At 39.9% G+C, this 18,872-nt stretch overlaps 2 protein-coding genes across 4 annotated transcripts in view; one reads left to right on the top strand and one right to left on the bottom strand.

Annotated features, from left to right (window-relative positions):
- Positions 1 to 9,467, top strand: part of aida (axin interactor, dorsalization associated) — a 107,588-nt gene extending 98,121 nt beyond the window's left edge. For both annotated transcript variants that reach the window (XM_063040564.1, XM_063040563.1), the window contains 2 exons: positions 4,608 to 4,725; positions 8,738 to 9,467. In XM_063040564.1, the coding sequence (XP_062896634.1) occupies positions 4,608 to 4,725; positions 8,738 to 8,834 (215 nt within the window). In that variant the 3' untranslated portion in view covers positions 8,835 to 9,467. The remainder of the gene's footprint in view (positions 1 to 4,607; positions 4,726 to 8,737) is intronic.
- A 150-nt stretch (positions 9,468 to 9,617) lies between these two features.
- The window catches only part of mia3 (MIA SH3 domain ER export factor 3), a 137,142-nt gene continuing 127,887 nt past the window's right edge, over positions 9,618 to 18,872 (bottom strand). Inside the window, exons 26-29 of one of the 2 annotated variants that reach the window (XM_063040561.1) lie at positions 12,429 to 12,542; positions 11,659 to 11,738; positions 10,677 to 10,830; positions 9,618 to 10,571 (exon numbers count right to left, since the gene is read on the bottom strand). In XM_063040561.1, the coding sequence (XP_062896631.1) occupies positions 10,360 to 10,571; positions 10,677 to 10,830; positions 11,659 to 11,738; positions 12,429 to 12,542 (560 nt within the window). In that variant the 3' untranslated portion in view covers positions 9,618 to 10,359. The remainder of the gene's footprint in view (positions 10,572 to 10,676; positions 10,831 to 11,658; positions 11,739 to 12,428; positions 12,543 to 18,872) is intronic. The other variant, XM_063040562.1, reaches the window with a different exon arrangement.

Genomic DNA, 18,872 nt, shown 5'->3' with positions numbered 1-18,872 from the left:
GTTTTTTTTCTTGGGCTACTTACATTACCGAAGTATTGGTCGCATTCTCCTTCCCGTTATCTCTTGTTTGTTTTGTTCCTTTTCTGGGTGCGTGGGTCAAACCTATTGTCAATCCTCCTTTTTTTGCAGGTTGACTTTAGGGTTTATGGAGTCTACTATTAATTTGGTCTCTTGGAATACTAATGGTCTTAATCATCCAATAAAAAGGAAAAAAGTTTTTAAAGTATTCTGGAGACTTAAAGCACATGGTCTATTTTTACAAAAGACCCATGTGCGGAGGGGGGACAGATTACGTTTTTTTCAAATTCTGGAAGGGCGAACACTTCCATTCGAATTCCAACGCTAAGATTCGAGGAGTTTCTATTTTTATAGATCTCTCAATCACTTTTGTACAACACGATATTATTTCTGATCCGAATGGCAGATTTCTATTGGTTAGTGGTTTACTCTTTAATAAAAAGGTAGTTTTGGTTAACGTCTATGCTCCCAACATGGACTGTCCGGAATTTTACAAATCATTATTTAATTTGTTCCTGAATTTGAATGAGTTTTCACTAATTTGGGGCGGGGATTTTAATACTTGTTTATCTCCATCTTTGGACCGTTCGGCTCCTTTACGGACCTTACCCAATAAATCTGCAGCCTTGATTAACTCATTCCTTTCAGATTCCGGGTCGATGGATATTTGGCGTTTTTTGCATCCTCAGGAAAAAGATTTTTCTTTTTTTCACATGTTCATCGTTCCTATTCAAGAATTGATTATTTTTTTATTGACTCTCGTCTTATTTCTTCAGTGGTTAAATGTGAATATGACTCTATAACCATTTCGGATCATGCTCCACTTAAGCTTTCTATTAAAATACTGGCCAATACACAAAATAATAGACAATGGCGTTTTAATTCACTGTTGCTTCAGAACTCAGATTTTGTTAACTTTATGAATGAACAGATTGATCTCTTTTTTACAATCAACTATACAGAAGATATTTCTATGAACATTCTTTGGGATACTTTTAAAGCTTATATTCGTGGTCAGATCATCTCATACTCTGCTGCTTTGAGGAAGAGGTTGAAGGACGAGGAGCTGGTTATTGTAGACAAGATTAAGGAAATTGATAAGATATATGCTACAGCTCCCTCTGAGAAGTTGTATAAACAAAGAACTGAACTTCAAATGGAATACAGTTTATTACTTTCGTCCTCGAATGCAAATCAATTAATGAAAACAAGAAGCGAATTTTATATACATAGTGACAAAGTTGGTAAACTGTTGGCTAATCAGTTGAAGACTAACTATTTTAAATTTCAAATTAATCAGATTTATAAATCAAAAAGATCAACTGATATTTGATCAAGCTGAGATTAATCAATCCTTTTTTGATTTTTTATTCCTCCTTATATCAATCAGAGTTTCCACGAGACTCTAAATATATGTATGACTTTTTAGATAACCTAGATTTCCCATGATATATCTTCTACGCTAGACACTTCCTTTACCACTGATGAGATTAAGAATGTTATTTTCTCTATGAGCCCGGGGAAAGCTCCTGGTCCTGATGGGTTTACCGCAGAATTTTATAAATGTTTTGCATCTTCATTAATCCCTTGGTTATTCAGGGTTCTGGAGGCCTCATTAAAACTTGGTAAGCTTCCTAAATCCTTCTATAGAGCATCGATGTCTTTAATATTAAAGGATAAAGATCCTGCTCAATGCACTTCTCATAGACCAATATCCTTATTAAATGTTGACTCTAAAATCTTTTCTAAATTATTAGCAAACAGATTAGAAAAAGCACTTCCTTATATTATTTCGGAAGACCAAACGGGTTTTATTAAAGATCGTTACTCTTTTTATAACATTCGCACACTGTTAAACATTGTTTATACCCCCTCACAAAATGATCCTGAGTGTGTCATTTCCTTAGATGCTGAAAAAGCCTTCGACAGAGTTGAATGGCCTTACTTATTTAAGGTGCTTGAAATGTTTAATTTCAGCCCGTAATTTATATCCTGGATCAAATTGTTATATCATTCTCCTATGGCCTCAGTCCGTACTAACTCTTCAAGCTCACCTTTTTTCCCTCTTTTTCGAGGTACCAGACAAGGTTGTCGTCTTAGTCCTTTATTATTTGATATTGTATTAGAACATCTTGCAATTGCTATTCGAGAATCTCCAAATATTATTGGGATAACTCGGGGTTTAAAGTCCCATAAAGTATCACTCTATGCTGATGACTTACTTTTATATATTAAAAATCCTCAAAAATCTATCCCTGCTGCTTTAGATTTATTAGCACAATTTAGTCTTTTTTCAGGTTATAAGTTAAATCTCAGTAAGAGTGAACTTTTCCCGATTAATAAGCAAGTTCCCTTATATCAGAATCTTCCGTTTAAATTGGTTAATAATTATTTTTCATATCTTGGGATTAAAATTACCTGTAAACATAAAGTTTTATTTAAGACTAACTTCCTACCCTTAATCGATCACATTACTCAACTCTCATTTAAATGGTCTCCATTTTATTTAACTTTGATTGGTCGTATTAATGCTGTTAAGATGTTTATTCTGCCAAAATTTTTATATGTATTTCAGGCACTACCGATTTTTGTTCCAAAATCCTTTTTTGATAAAGTTGACTCTAAAATTTCTTCATTTATTTGGCAAAATAAAAACCCGAGATTGGGTAAAATACATCTACAGAAAGCTAAGAGAGATGGAGGTTTAGCATTACCTAACTTTAGATTCTATTATTGGGCAATTAATATTCGACACATGAAATTTTGGTTACTTGACCAGGATACACTATCCATTCCTAAATGGGTAGCATTGGAATTACAATCTGCTCAGGGTTATGCACTTGGCTCCATTTTAGGTTCTTCTCTTCCTTTTGATTTGAAATGCCACAAACAGGTCTGTAACCCGATAGTTAAATATACCTTACGTATTTGGTTTCAATTCCGAAAATTTTTCGATCTTAATCAATTTGGGCTTGCGATTCCTATTTTAGGCAACATATTCTTTCCTCCCTCTTCCACGGACCGTGCCTTTCAAATTTGGAAGACTAATGGTATTTTACGGTTTTTCGATTTATTTTTAGATGGTTCCCTTATGTCTTTTGAACAATTATCTAACAAATATAACTTACCAAGAATACATTTTTTTAGATATCTTCAAGTTAGAAATTTCCTAAGTACTATACTCTCTTCCTTTCCGACGCTACCTCCTACATATATTTTAGACACTATAAGCTTAATCCATGTCAGAAAGGTGTAATGGCTATTATTTATAATATTATGAAACTTAGGAACGCTCCATTCGATAAGATTAGGTCAGATTGGGAAAAGGAATTGGGCTTTATTATTTCGGCGGATGACTGGGCGCATATTTTACAACTGGTCAATACTTCCTCTATCTGTTCTAAACGCTCCCTAATTCAATTTAAGGTTGTCCATAGAGCACATATATCTAAAGATAAATTAGCTCGTTTTTATTCTCATATTAACCCTCTTTGTGACAGGTGTCATGGGGAGATAGCTTCCTTAACTCATATGTTTTGGTCCTGTCCTACTTTGGAAACTTTTTGGAAAGACATTTTTAATATTATTTCAAAGGTATTGAATATAGATATTTCTCCCCATCCTATTACTGCTATCTTTGGATTACCTAAAACTTCCAGTAATCTTCCCCCTTCAGCCCGTAGATTGATTGCATTTCTTACTTTAATGGCGAAAAGATGTATTTTACAACATTGGAAGGAGATTAATGTTCCAACTACGTTCTTTTGGTTTTCCCAGACGATACTATGTTTAAATTTGGAGAAAATTAGAAGTAATCTTTATGATTCTTCAGTTAAATTTGAACAGACCTGGAGATCTTTTATTCAACATTTTCATTTAATGTAACTCTTTTTCTCTCTCTGTCCATATTTACATTCCCTTCTTGCTTTTTAACTGTTTTTAATGGAGGTCGGGTTTGAGGACGTGATTGTTTTAAGTTGTTTAACTCTACTTGATTCCTAGTTAGCCCATTGCTTTGCTTTGCTTTTTAGATTAGTTGCACGGTGGGTTTCTTGGGGTTTTTTTTCTTTTCCTTATTGACATGTATGAAAATTAGTATACTATTATATTACCCTATTATTTTATATCTAAACTGCACTGTTTGTACTAACTTCTTTTTGTGTATTAATATTTCTTGTAAAGTTATATTGCAAGTCTATCAGTGCCTATATGGTTTACCTTTTGTGTACTAATTCAATAAAAAGATTTAAAAAGAGGTTTTACGGGGAAAAGCAGTAACAGAATGCCGAATAAAGTGTTACAGTAACAAAAAGAGCTGAGGGCACGCAATAAGGTGCGGCAGCCATGATGAGGTATATTGTGAGGTCCAACCTATCGCACTAGGAGACTGTTCCATAGTCCAGTATAGAAGATTTGAGATATGTACTTTCAGGCTTTTTTATTTTCTGTTGATGGGTGGGGGTGGGTGGGATTTTGCGAAACCCTTGTGGATGTTTGATGTTGAGCTTAGTTATAATAGTGATGTATTTTATCAGTGTGAGACACTGCTTCCTATTTAATCTTCAGCAAATGCGCTTTTTCTTTTACAGGGGCTGCTATTTTCTTTGAATTCAAACATTACAAACCCAAAAAGAAGTTTACAAGCACAAAGTGTTTTGCATTTATGGAAATGGATGAAATCAAAGCTGGAGAGATTGTTATAGAGCTGTGAGTACTGAACCACCTGCTAAAGATTTTGCTTGGTCTATCTATTCCCTTCCCAGTTTTTGACAGGTGTTGCATTTCATTTCCTGCTAAGTTAGCTATTAAGGAAAAGATTTAATAGTAACCTGAGGGCAACTTTTTCAACTCAGAAAGTGGTCATAACATGGAATGAACTGCTAGAGAAATTGCTTGAGGATGGTGCTTTAGTCATATTTAAAAGGATCTTGAATAGGTACAAGGATAGGAAAGTTTTAGGGAGATGTTAGCTTGGAGCAGTTGAGCCAAAGGACCTGTTTTCATGTTGTATGACACTATGACTCATCTGCTAAGTCTCTCAGTTTCATAACAGCTTCTCATCCTCCTGGTCTGTTCTAGCTCTCAGGCTGCGCACCCTGCACTTTATCCTTCCAAGTGGCTGTCCCATTTCCTTTGAAAGTCCCAGTTAATTCTGGCCATAGAAATGTTTTTCTTCACATCATACTTGTACTTCTTGCAAAATTTAAGTTTGTGCCACCAATTTCTTGAACCATTCGTGAGAACAAGACCCTGCCTTTCTGCAAGACAGTGGCTGACCATTTACCACTTTGCTGCACTAACCCTCTCCCTTGATTCTCTTAATATCCAAAATTGTTGATTTTAGTTGTGAATACACAGCAGTTCAGCCTTCATAGCCTCCTGGCTTAAAAATGCCAGAGATACACTACACGCTAGACATTTCCTTTCATCTATGCCCTGAATAATTGCCCTCACCCCATTTTGAAACTGTAAGTCCTAGTTCAGAGGAAACATCAACTCAAGCAGCTTCAATGAGAGGTTATCTCATTCTTCCAAACTCCCAAGTATGGACACAGTTTGCTTGATCAATGCCCAGAGGACTGTACAGCATTAAAATAGGTCTTTAGCCTACTGCATTTATGCCAGCCATTGCATCCATCTCTCCCAATCCCATTGACTCGCATTGGGTTCATGTCCATCTATATTCACCAGTTCTTGTATGAAAATGCTGTGAGAGCCCCCACCTTTATTCTCTAAGGCAGTGTTCTCCAATGACTTTGCAGGAAAACATTCCCTCAGATCCTTTTGCACCTCTTACCCTTCACCCTGATAACCTATTCTTCGGTTTTGGACATCCCCATCAGAGGAAAAAAAGTTTCTTAAATCTACTCCCATCAGTAAAGCATACCTCTATCAGCTCAGTCATCTTCTCTGGGGAAGCAGGCTGTCCAATCTCTTCAGTAACATCATCATGAATCTCCCTGCTTTCTCAGAATCCTTTATTGCATGCACACACTATTCTAGCTGTGGTCTGATCAGCATTTAACACTCTTTGCCTTTTTTAATTTAATGATTATGGACAGTCACCCATGTCCTTTGGAACACAGTCCTTTCAATCTCTCACCATTTGAAACTATATAGTGTGTTTTCATATTCTGATTTTTTAATATTCCATCCATTCACAGCCCATCTCCAAGCACCTCTAAATCTAAGGTCATGCTTAAAAATGCTAAAAGCAGACTATTACTTACATGGTGAGAGACTGCAAGTGACTAGAGTGGAGGGGGATCGAGTTACTGTGCATGAAACACAAGAAGCTAGCAGGCAGGAGCAGCAGGTGGCTTCTAATGTATGGGCCTATATTGTTGGAGGAATTAGTTTAGAAAGAACGAGGTGTTGTTTCGATTATGATTATGAAGACACATAGTCCTCTTTTATTGTCATTTAGTAATGCATGCATTAAGAAATGATACATTATTTCCTCCGGTGTGATATCACAAAACACAGGACAAACCAAGACTGAAAAAACTGACAAAACCACATAATTTTAACATATAGTTACAAACAGTGTAACAATACCATAACTTGATGAAGAAGTCCGTGAGCACAGTAAAGATCAAAGTTTCTCAAATGTCCCACATCTCACGCAGACGGGAGAAGGAAGAAAAACTCTCCCTGCCATGCCGACCACAATCCAACTCTGAGTCATCCGAAAACTTCGAGCTCTGATCAGCTCTCCGACACCGAGTACTGCACGCCATCTCTGTCCGAAAGATTCGACCTCCTTCTCTGTTGCCAAAAGCAGGCAAGGCCAGCGATTTTGAGGCCTACCCTCCAAAAGATTCACGACCACACAGTAATGACAGCAGCAAACGGGCGTTTCATTAAATTCTCCAGATGTTCCTCTGTGCTTTCACATCCATTCTCCATCAAATCAGAATTGTCTACGGCCCCTATTTAACAGATACGATATCATTTTTCACCGGAGAGCTGCGCATGCATGGTGCGCCGCCATCTTCTCCTCCCGCCAATTGTACATAATGTTAGTAAGGCCAAACCTGGAGTGACGTGCACAGCTTTGGTTTTTTTTTTTAAAAAGAAAAGATAGGCTGCCTCTATAATCAGCACAAGCCCAACTGAGATCCACTAGGCTGAGCTCTGTGATGAAAGTGTTGTATAATCATAAACAGATAAAGTAGTTTGACCTGTATTCTTTGGCGTTTAATGGAATGAGGGTTCAGGGGCAGGTCGCCTAGACGTGCTCGTGTTTCTTGTCTTATGGAGTTGTACAGCACAGAAGCAGGTCCTTTGGCCCACCACGTCCAGACCACCCTTTTTGCTCATCCATACTAATCTATTTCCTAAACCATGACCTCCTGTGCCTTGCCTGTTCAAGCCTCTCTCCAAATGCCTCTTAGTGCAAGAAGCTGATTCCTTTGGTTGATATCTGGAACATTCCTCATCCCCTTAAATCCTCCTCCTCACACCTTAGATCTGTGCCCTCTTGTTTTTGATACCTCTAGCAAGGGAAAGATTCTGACTATATTCGGTTTGTGTCTAATGAAAATATGCACCTGGGACAGTAGACCGTTGCCAAATAGTTTATAACTAGCATTGGTCGCGTGCACATTGTGTGGCCGTTAAACACTTAACACAGTGCTTACAGCGAACATTTTAAAAAATAGCATCAGTTGTGATTGCTTATGTTCAAAAAGCAAATTTTTGTTACTGTTAATTGGTGAGAAATAAGCAGCAAGAATTCAGAACTGTTCTGTTCACTGTGGTTTCAAGCACTCAGGCTCGGAAATGCCAGAAATGGCCAATAGTTGGTGAAAAATAAACAGCAAGAATTCAGAACTGTTGTGCTCACTGTGGTTTCAAGCATTCAGGCTCGGAGATGCCAGAAATGGCTGGGAATGAAAAATAAAACTATTTCACTACTTCAAGATAGGAACTACAAAGAATTTGAAAGTATCGACAATCACCTTGAACGTTACAATGAAAATGAAGATCGAGGATGCAACTGTCAAAAGCATTGTTTGAAGGCAGTACACTATCTGCACTAGGTGCTTGTACTGATTTTATTCTTTTACAGTCAAAAGAACACGGTAGCATCCTCTGGATGAATTCCTCCATCGAGAACTGTTGGGAACTAATACAGTTTGAAAGTACTGTAGTAGTATTGATAGTGTTCCAATTTATTCTGTATTTCATTTAAATACATAATTTGTTAGTTAAACAAGAGTTTGTCTTATTTATATCTTTTTAACTATTTCCTCAAAACTTCAACTAATTGGGGCCAGAATATACTGGTCCTGAAGTATCCCAGTTATTTGGAATCCACTGTATATCATTAATTCATAATGGATCTGTTTCTATCAGTATATTTCTACATTCTAAATCTTAATTGTTCACTGAGCTGTTGCCACTATGATCTTAAATCTATGTGTATCCTTTCTAACAGTGTGACAGCTGTCAAACTCTCAAGTTAATTCAATAGAATAGCTGTAAACTATTCAGAATGAAGGTTAAGGAGTGATTTAGTATCTGCCCACAAATGAACTTTTGTCACCTTGAGCTTAACTTCAGGCCTTGACACTGAAGCATCACATCTGTGTAGTTTTTCAACTTAAAAAATGAGTAATGGAATAGTTTACTACAACTTATCCTTGCCATGCTCAGACTTGAAAGTGAACACTCAGCCAATCATCATAACTTAATACTTTCTCTCTCTGTTCAGATACAAAAAGCCAACTGACTTTAAGAGAAAAAAGCTGCATTTGCTGACCAGGAAACCGCTGTATCTTCACCTCCATCAAACATTGCACAAGGAATGACGGACTGTAGATACTGAGGCAAATGAACAAGTGTTGTAACTGTGTGCAGAATCCCAGTCATGCTAGGCAGCACATCTGTGACAAACAACTTGCAGTAACAGTATCAGTTCCTCGAAGAGAACATCTTGTGTCCAGAGTGCTGCTGGTTCAATTCAGGGGAAAGTTTCATGCTGATTAACATCCAGTTTATTGCTTTAGCAACTGATTAATCCTGAACTGTTGGAGAACAACTTCATAAAGCAAGTCATCATTTTTTAAATCCAGACTGTGTGCTGTGATCATTGAGGCAGCAGCTTTATAGTTAATTGTTACACTAAAGGAACGCATTAAGTGGACGAAGAATCTTGGCTTCTATGTTTTAATGTAGAGGTGTGAGTGGTGAACAGTATGCAGTGGTACCTTTAACAAGAACCCTTCTGTCTGTCTGGAAACTTTGCTAGAAATGTATTCAAGTGCCCTAGTGAGATGTGTTTGGCCAAAGCTCTAAAAATTGTATTCTTTGTCTAATCATTGCACTACAACTGCATGTAGCACTGTTTTTCATTGTATATAACTGTTCAGTACCCTGTTCATTAACATTTGTGCAGTTTATAACAAATTTTACAGTATGATAATGGAGGTGGGTGGGAGGGGAAGAGAACGGAGACTTGGAAGCAGGACATCTGCAGGCTGCTTTTGATTCATGCCGTGCCAATCTATATATTCCTACTAACAGAGACTTACATGGAAAGAAAATAATGAAGCCCAAATATCACCACTAAACACTATTCATTGACAACCCAGTAATTTTAATCTTTATTAATAAATTCTCAATAGTAAAATAAGTTACATCTGGCCTTACTTGTACAGGGTGTTCCTGTGTTTTGTTTTCCCAAAGTCAAACTAAAAACAGGCTGGCTAACAAATGGATGGTTCATTGAAATAGTTTGTGTATGAATTACAAATGTATTGCCATGACAACATAATCAGGCTGCTCTCATTAGTTATTTCCACAGGAAAAGTTTTTTTTGCAACCATGAAGAATAAAAGGCCTCAAAACAATGCTCACAGATTAGCAAGAGATTTACTACACGAGACACAGGTACCCTAATATTGCACTATTTACTCCTTTGATTGGCAAAGTGGCTACCTTTTGACAGATTCCGAGAAGTTTGAAGTTGTAAACAGCATGTTATACTTAATTTGCAAAATCTCCCATAAACATTCCTATCCATTTCCAAAGTTGGAAAGTACAAAACTTTAAGCTGTCCAAGAGTTTTCTGGCTGTAGAATAAATTGATGATTGACTGCGCCTGATCGTCATTCACAAGGGTAAAGCCACTGCTACAATAATGGGATCCTCTAACAGCCAGCACAATTTAATCAGACCTGCTAGTTAAATAATTCCCAATTACAGATAACTGAGAAACAAACCAGGACCCTGGAATACTTGAAGGATTCCATAGTAAATCTGGTTTACACACATCAAGTACATTTGCCTGAGGTGGGTGATCAGTCCAGTCGAATGCCTTGTCAGTCTTTGAAATCACTGCCGGTTATCTTGCCCAGAGGGAATGTCATGGGCTCCTGGAGGAGGTGTTGGTCCAGGAGGCAGACCCCTGGCTCCACGTGGGTATTCCCTTACACCAGGTGGGAAGTCTCTCAGAACTGGTGGTGGTAAGGGTCCAGGAAGAAATGGTCTGTGCCCTGGTGGCAGAAACGGGCCTGGAGGGTAATCGCGGAGGGCTGGAACACGGACTGTGAATAAAAAACATGCACATCTCAAATAGAGGGCAAGCAGCTGTAATTTAAAACCTCATGAGGTTAAATGACAGTAGGGATGCTGAGGAACGTTCAGCCTACCTAGATGGCTCTGCGGGAGTGGCACTGGTCCATAAGTGCCTCTGGGTGGAGGAGGTCCGTGTCGGGGTCCAGGGGGAGGCATCCCGCCCAGAGGTGAATTCATGATAGGTGTTCCTGTGAAAGATGCTGCAGCCTGAGAGGCATTAGCATTCACCTGGTGGGGAGAAGAGAACTTTAAAGGCTTCTACTTTCCTAAGATGAGCATCTTTTTAAAGCAAGCCTTTTGTTTTTAACCATCCCAATTTTATACAGCAACATCCATAACAATCAGAGCTTCTGAAATACAAGCATCAACAAACCAGCAAGCTTAACCCAGGACGAACAGGCCTTACAATGATATCGATAAAATGCAAGGTTAGTTCATCTGATAACTGACCAAAGCAGAGGACAGTCATTTCTACAAGTGTACAATCTGGGCTTATCAAAGTATCGAATTGGTTAGTTTTATTAAATATGCAAACAACTAGTGGGTTATGAAATTGAATTTCCTGTGCCCGTTACTCACTGCCTTTGATTATTCAGAGGATGGATTGGATAGAGATGCCGGCTCTTCAGCCTTGGCATCATCATCTTGCTACAGAGAAAACAACAAATTAAAAACAAAACAAAGTGCAAAATTGAAGCAAGTCCACCAAACCAACATTGCTGTATCTTCATCACATTAACCAGCTTGGTGGAAAGGCAGAACAGGAAGGCTGGGACTGATTCCGCTTCTCCCAAAGGATCCCACTGCCACATAAATTGACCAAATCAGCAAAAGCAGAGGTTCAATCCAGTAATTCTTGATCCTCTTATTAAGCTTAGCCAGCAGGGGATGTGGAAACATTTAAAAAAAGCATTTCAGGTGAAACTGTCACACTTCTTTCTGTCAAAGCAACTTCATTACAAACTGATGAAATCAAAAGTCAGCAGAGGATCTACATCAAAAGGGAAATCATCCGATTTTCACAACTAATGCTCAAGTGATGGGTGCAAAACTTACCGTGGCACATTCTGTCACATTTGGGGAAGATGTTCTTGGCCCACTGGGCAGCTGACCTGGTCCTCCAGAGCACATTTCTGCTGAAGACAAAATTCATTATGAAACTCCTCAGCCAAAAGCTGTTTTATAAGTAACTGTACCAGTCTCAGAGAGTGATTAACAGAAATATCAAGATCAGCAGGGTGAGCGTACTCAGTAATATATAAAATGGAGGGATTGTTGGCATTTGACATAGTGAGGGTTTTATGGGTAGATATAGGAAAATAGTTCCTACTGACAGATCAGAAATCAGAATATAGATAATTATTGAGGTGCCCAGTGTGTTAAGAGAAGGGAATTCGTTTTACATGGTAAACTATCTGAAAAACAAGGCATACAAAGTGACCAAGCATGTGAGGTACAGCGGACTAGTCCAGCACACGGGGAACAGCACCACAACAAAGGATGCACTGGGTGGAGTCATGCACACGGTTGCAACAAGGTCGAGATCAGCTAAACATCTAAGGCTCAAGGGCTCATTTCTCTCTCCACAGATGTTGCATGATCTTCTGAGTGTTTCCAGTAGATTAATACAACTTCTAGCATCTGCAGATTTTTTTAAACCGTCTCATTTTTCTATGGATCTGAGTTTATAAGACTGAAATTATCCAGAGATAATCAAACATTTTTTTCTCTCAAACAACAGCAATTGAATGTTTCAGTGGAATTCACTGCAAGCCAGCACTTGCTTTAGTCATAATTTTACATTTATTTGTTTTATTTAAATATACCTGCTCTGTTAGCTGGTGGAAGTCCACGAATTTCACCTGGACCAGAAATTCGTCCAGACATTATATTCGATTCTGAAGGTGGTCGCCGTAGTCCAGGATAACCATCCATTGGACCTGGAAGAGCAACATTAAAATGGAATTGAGAGGGCTAATCTATTTACATCATGAACAAGAGTAACAACAATAAATAGTCAATCACCACAAACTTATAGTTTAATTTGAAGGTCACAAAAAGAACCGATCAATTATGTTATAAACTATAAAAAAAAGCATTATCTATGGAGAAGAAATGCTAGGTTCCTTAAATCTGGATGAGTTACAACCCACCGTGAGCAATATGCAAGGTCAGGATATTTCATGTGTCCTAGAGGATCAAATGTAGAAGTGAGCTCAAGCTCAGGATTTGAGCTAAAGATACAGCTGCAGAGAATCCCGTGTTCCTGGAATTAGCCACTGAGGGTGGGGTGTGGAGTGGGGGGAGGGAAGAAGGGAAGAATCGGAACCAAGTGTAGGACAAGTCGGTAGTTATGACACGAATAGAATAAGCATTTGTTTGAAGGAGTTGAGATGGAGCTTGAAGAAGCAGAACTTGATCAGGCTGCCTGCAAATCTAAAAACTGGGGAAGGGGAAGTATAGAAGATTGCACAGATGGAGAGATGGTGTAGCAGGAATGGTTTCAGATTCTTGGGGTACTGTGACCAGTTTTAGGGGGATGATCTTAAGCTGCATCTCCATGAGATGGGATAAGAGCCCTTGCTAGAGTTTCATCAGATGGGGTAATGAAAAGGAAGGGAAAATGGAGAGGCGATGGAATAGTATACAAAGAATTGGGAGAGATGGATTTCTCTACAGCAACAAACAGCTAAGATAGATCTTCAGTGCATACATATAAATAAATAGAGCTTAATAAAGGCTGGAGAGCAGTTTATTCAATTAGCCATGCTTGTTTACAACAATGGGGCAAACAACTGGCTTCCTGAAAGAAGAATATAGGGAGCTAGGAAGGGAGTTGAGAAAAAGGACCGCAAAGGTAGTAATCTCGGGATTACTGCCTGTGCCACGCGACAGTGAGAGTAGGAATGCGATGAGGTGGAGGATAAATGCGTGGCTGAGGGATTGGAGCAGGGGGCAGGGATTCAAGTTTTTGGATCATTGGGACCTCTTTTGGCGTAGGTGTGACCTGTACAAAAAGGACGGGTTACACTTAAATCCTAGGGGGACCAATATCCTGGCAGGGAGATTAGCGGGGGCTACTGAGGTGACTTTAAACTAGAATGGTTGGGGGGTGGGAATCAAATTAAAGCGGCTAGGTGTGAGGAGGTTAGTTCACAACAGAGGGATGGGAACCAGTGCAGAGAGACAGAGGGGTGTAAAGTGAGCGTAGAAGCAAAAAGTACAAAGGGGAAAAGTAAAAGTGGCAGGCCGACAAATCCAGGGCAAGCATTAAAAAGGGCTAAGAGAGTTGTAAAAGAGCGCCTGAAGGCTTTATGTGTCAATGCAAGGAGCATTCGTAATAAGGTGGATGAATTGAAAGTGCAGATTGTTATTAATGATTATGATATAGTTGGGATCACAGAGACATGGCTCCAGGGTGACCAGGGATGGGAGCTCAACGTTCAGGGATATTCAATATTCAGGAGGGATAGACATGAAGGAAGGGGAGGTGGGGTGGCGTTGCTGGTTAAAAAAGAGATTAACGCAATAGAAAGGAAGGACATAAGCCGGGAAGATGTGGAATCGATATGGGTAGAGCTGCGTAACACTAAGGGGCAGAAGACGCTGCTGGGAGTTGTGTACAGGCCACCTAACAGTAGTAGTGAGGTCGGAGATGGTATTAAACAGGAAATTAGAAATGTGTGCAATAAAGGAACAGCAGTTATAATGGGTGACTTCAATCTACATGTAGACTGGGTGAACCAAATTGGTAAAGGTGCTGAGGAAGAGGATTTCTTGGAATGTATGCGGGATGGTTTTTTGAACCAACATGTCGAGGAACCGACTAGAGAGCAGGCTATTCTGGACTGGGTTTTGAGCAATGAGGAAGGGTTAATTAGCGATCTTGTCGTGAGAGGCCCCTTGGGTAAGAGTGACCATAATATGGTGGAATTCTTCATTAACATGGAGAGTGACGTAGTTAATTCAGAAACAAAGGTTCTGAACTTAAAGAGGGGTAACTTTGAAGGTATGAGACGTGAATTAGCTAAGATAGACTGGCAAATGACACTTCAAGGATTGACGGTGGATATGCAATGGCAGGCATTTAAAGGTTGCATGGATGAACTACAACAATTGTTCATCCCAGTTTGGCAAAAGAATAAATCAAGGAAGGTAGTGCACCCGTGGCTGACAAGAGAAATTAGGGATAGTATCAATTCCAAAGAAGTAGCATACAAATTAGCCAGAGAAAGTGGCTCACCTGAGGACTGGGAGAAATTCAGAGTTCAGCAGAGGAGGACAAAGGGCTTAATTAGGAAGGGGAAAAAAGATTATGAGAGAAAACTGGCAGAGAACATAAAAACGGACTGTAAAAGCTTTTATAGATATGTAAAAAGGAAAAGACTGATAAAGACAAATGTAGGTCCCCTGCAAACAGAAACAGGTGAATTGATTATGGGGAGCAAGGACATGGCAGACCAATTGAATAATTACTTTGGTTCTGTCTTCACTAAGGAGGACATAAATAATCTTCCAGAAATAGTAAGGGACAGAGGGTCCAGTGAGATGGAGGAACTGAGCGAAATACATGTTAGTAGGGAAGTGGTGTTAGGTAAATTGAAGGGATTGAAGGCAGATAAATCCCCAGGGCCAGATGGTCTGCATCCCAGAGTGCTTAAGGAAGTGGCCCAAGAAATAGTGGATGCATTAGTGATAATTTTTCAAAACTCGTTAGATTCTGGACTAGTTCCTGAGGATTGGAGGGTGGCTAATGTAACCCCACTTTTTAAAAAAGGAGGGAGAGAGAAACCGGGGAATTATAGGCCGGTTAGCCTAACGTCGGTGGTGGGGAAACTGCTGGAGTCAGTTATCAAGGATGTGATAACAGCACATTTGGAAAGCGGTGAAATGATCGGACAAAGTCAGCATGGATTTGTGAAAGGAAAATCATGTCTGACGAATCTCATAGAATTTTTTGAGGATGTAACTAGTAGAGTGGATAGGGGAGAACCAGTGGATGTGGTATATTTGGATTTTCAAAAGGCTTTTGACAAGGTCCCACACAGGAGATTAGTGTGCAAACTTAAAGCACATGGGATTGGGGGTAAGGTATTGGTGTGGGTGGAGAATTGGTTAGCAGACAGGAAGCAAAGAGTGGGAATAAACGGGACCTTTTCAGAATGGCAGGCGGTGACTAGTGGGGTACCGCAAGGCTCAGTGCTGGGACCCCAGTTGTTCACAATATATATTAATGACTTGGATGAGGGAATTAAATGCAGCATCTCCAAGTTTGCGGATGACACAAAGCTGGGTGGCAGTGTTAGCAGTGAGGAGGATGCTAAGAGGATGCAGGGTGACTTGGATAGGTTGGGTGAGTGGGCAAACTCATGGCAGATGCAATTTAATGTGGATAAATGTGAAGTTATCCACTTTGGTGGCAAAAATAGGAAAACAGATTATTATCTGAATGGTGGCCGATTAGGAAAAGGGGAGGTGCAACGAGACCTGGGTGTCATTATACACCAGTCATTGAAAGTGGGCATGCAGGTACAGCAGGCGGTGAAAAAGGCGAACGGTATGCTGGCATTTATAGCGAGAGGATTCGAGTACAGGAGCAGGGAGGTACTACTGCAGTTGTACAAGGCCTTGGTGAGACCACACCTGGAGTATTGTGTGCAGTTTTGGTCCCCTAATCTGAGGAAAGACATCTTTGCCATAGAGGGAGTACAAAGAAGGTTCACCAGATTGATTCCTGGGATGGCAGGTCTTTCATATGAAGAAAGACTGGATGAACTGGGCTTGTACTCGTTGGAATTTAGAAGATTGAGGGGGGATCTGATTGAAACGTATAAGATCCTAAAGGGATTGGACAGGCTAGATGCGGGAAGATTGTTCCCGATGTTGGGGAGGTCTAGAACGAGGGGTCACAGTTTGAGGATAGAGGGGAAGCCTTTTAGGACCGAGGTTAGGAAAAACTTCTTCACACAGAGAGTGGTGAATCTGTGGAATTCTCTGCCACAGCAAACTGTTGAGGCCAGTTCATTAGCTATGTTTAAAAGGAAGTTAGATATGGCCCTTGTGGCTACAGGGGTCAGGGGGTATGGAGGGAAGGCTGGGTTCTGAGTTGGATGATCAGCCATGATCATAATAAATGGCGGTGCAGGCTCGAAGGGCCGAATGGCCTACTCCTGCACCTATTTTCTATGTTTCTATGTTTCTAAAAGAACAGGATTGAGTGAAAAATTCCTTCATATAAAATGTTCAGAAAAGTTAGGGGAGAAAGGAGAGAAATGGGAGCAATGATTACATGAAATATTGTGAGAGAAGGCGTCTTGTTTAAAGTAGAAATAATCTGGGCCTTCTATATGCTGCCAACTAGTGGAGAGGTAGGGAAGGAAATTGGAGCCAAGTGATGATATGTGGGCGATTCAGTCAGTTGTCCTGATGTACATTACTCCCAAAGGTGCTGGAATGTCTGCAGGAAAAGACATCTGAGAACCTAGATGGGCCAAAAATCGAACAAGCCTGGGTTTCTCCAGGCTCCACTGATTTCTAAAGCTATGCTGATTCACAAGTATTTTATCCACCGTAAATTACTGGCAATGCATAAGGGAGTGGTAGAATCTGCGGGGAGCACACGTTATGGGATAAATAGTGGGGAATGGGATGACTTGAACTTGATGATCAAATGGCCTCTTTCAACATTGCAAGGAAAATACAGAAAAGTTCACACTAAAAAGACTGCCTGTCCATCTCTGGATAGGGTTCAAAAGAGATTCACAACAACAATTCCACAGATTGGAGAAGTCAGAATACATCTTGACTATTGTATTCAATTCTTGTTGCCCCATACAAGAATGTGGTGGCTTTGGACAAGGTACAGAGCAGATTTACCAAGAAAGTTGCAAGGATAAGAGGGCATGCGCTGAGGAGAGGTCGGACAAATTTGGTCTATTTTCTCTGGAATGTTCAAGGCTGAGGGCAGACCTGACAGAAGGGTCAAAATGTCTAATACTAGAGGGCATGGATTTAAGGTGAGTGAGGTAAGTTCAAAGGAGAGGTGCAGGGCAATATTTTTTCAAAAGAGTGATAGTGGAGGCAAATGTGATGGCATTTATGAGGCTCTTCGACAAGCAGAGAATGAAAGGACATGGACATTATGTCAACAGAAGGATTAGTCTAGTTAAGCATTAATTATTGGTTTAATTACTTCAGCACAACATTGTTCCTGTGCTGAAATCAATGAAGAGTAAAGATCAGTTACAGATATGGGAAGAGAAATGGCAGGAGCAGTTTAACCCAGCCAAACATTAACTGTTGTACCTTGATAGGTCACATGCAAAGAGACAGCACACTGATCAAGATCCTCAATAATGTTGATGAGCAAAGGGATCTGGAATCCAAGTTCATAGCTCCCTGAAAGTAGCTGCACAGGTTGATTGGTGGTTAAGAAGGCACATGCTTGCTTGTTCTAGTCGAGGCACTGAGTTTAAAAGTAAGGAAGTTATGTTGCATCTTTAGAAAACTCTAGTTTGGTCACACCCAGAGTATTGCATACAATCCTGATCACCCCATTATAGGAAGGATGTCAAAGGTTTGGAAAGGGTGCAATAGAGATTTACCATGATGCTGCCTGGATTTGAGGGCATGTGCTATAACGAGAGGTTGGACAAAGTTGGGTTGTATTCTCTAGAGTGGTGGAGGTTAAGGGGAGATCTGAGAGAGGTTTATAAGACTATGAGAGGCATAGATAGAGTAGACAGACAATATCTTTTTCCAAAGTTGAAATATATAATAATGAGCATACATTCAAGGTGAGAGGGGGGTAATTTCAAAGGAGATACGAGGGGTAAGTTTGCTTGTTTTTTTATATACACAGACTGGTGGGTGCTTGGAATGCACTGCCTGGTGTGGTGGTATCAGCAGAAACATTAGGGACTTTTAAGAGAAGTTCAGATAGGTGCATGAATGTGAAAAAATGGAAGGATACAGACATTGTTTAGGCATAAGAGATTAGTTTGGTTAGCCATTTGATTGCGAAATTAATTGGTTTGGCACAACACTGTGGACTGAAGGGCCTGCTGCTGTGCTGTACTGTTCATGTTGTTCTCCTGGGGAGGGGGATTCATATCATTTAAAATTAAGCCCCTTGTTTGTGTATGAATAAGGTTACCTCTCATTCTTCTAAACTCCAAGGAGTACAACTCCAAACTACTTTGTCTCTCTTAGAAGGACAGCCCTCTCATCCCGAGAGTTAACCTGGTGAATCTCCTTTGTATTGCCTCCAA

Source organism: Mobula hypostoma, chromosome 2, assembly GCF_963921235.1.
Source record: "Mobula hypostoma chromosome 2, sMobHyp1.1, whole genome shotgun sequence".
Taxonomy (NCBI): domain Eukaryota; kingdom Metazoa; phylum Chordata; class Chondrichthyes; order Myliobatiformes; family Myliobatidae; genus Mobula; species Mobula hypostoma.
Note: the sequence above shows the minus strand (reverse complement) of the source record. Positions and strands in the feature narration are given on the sequence as shown.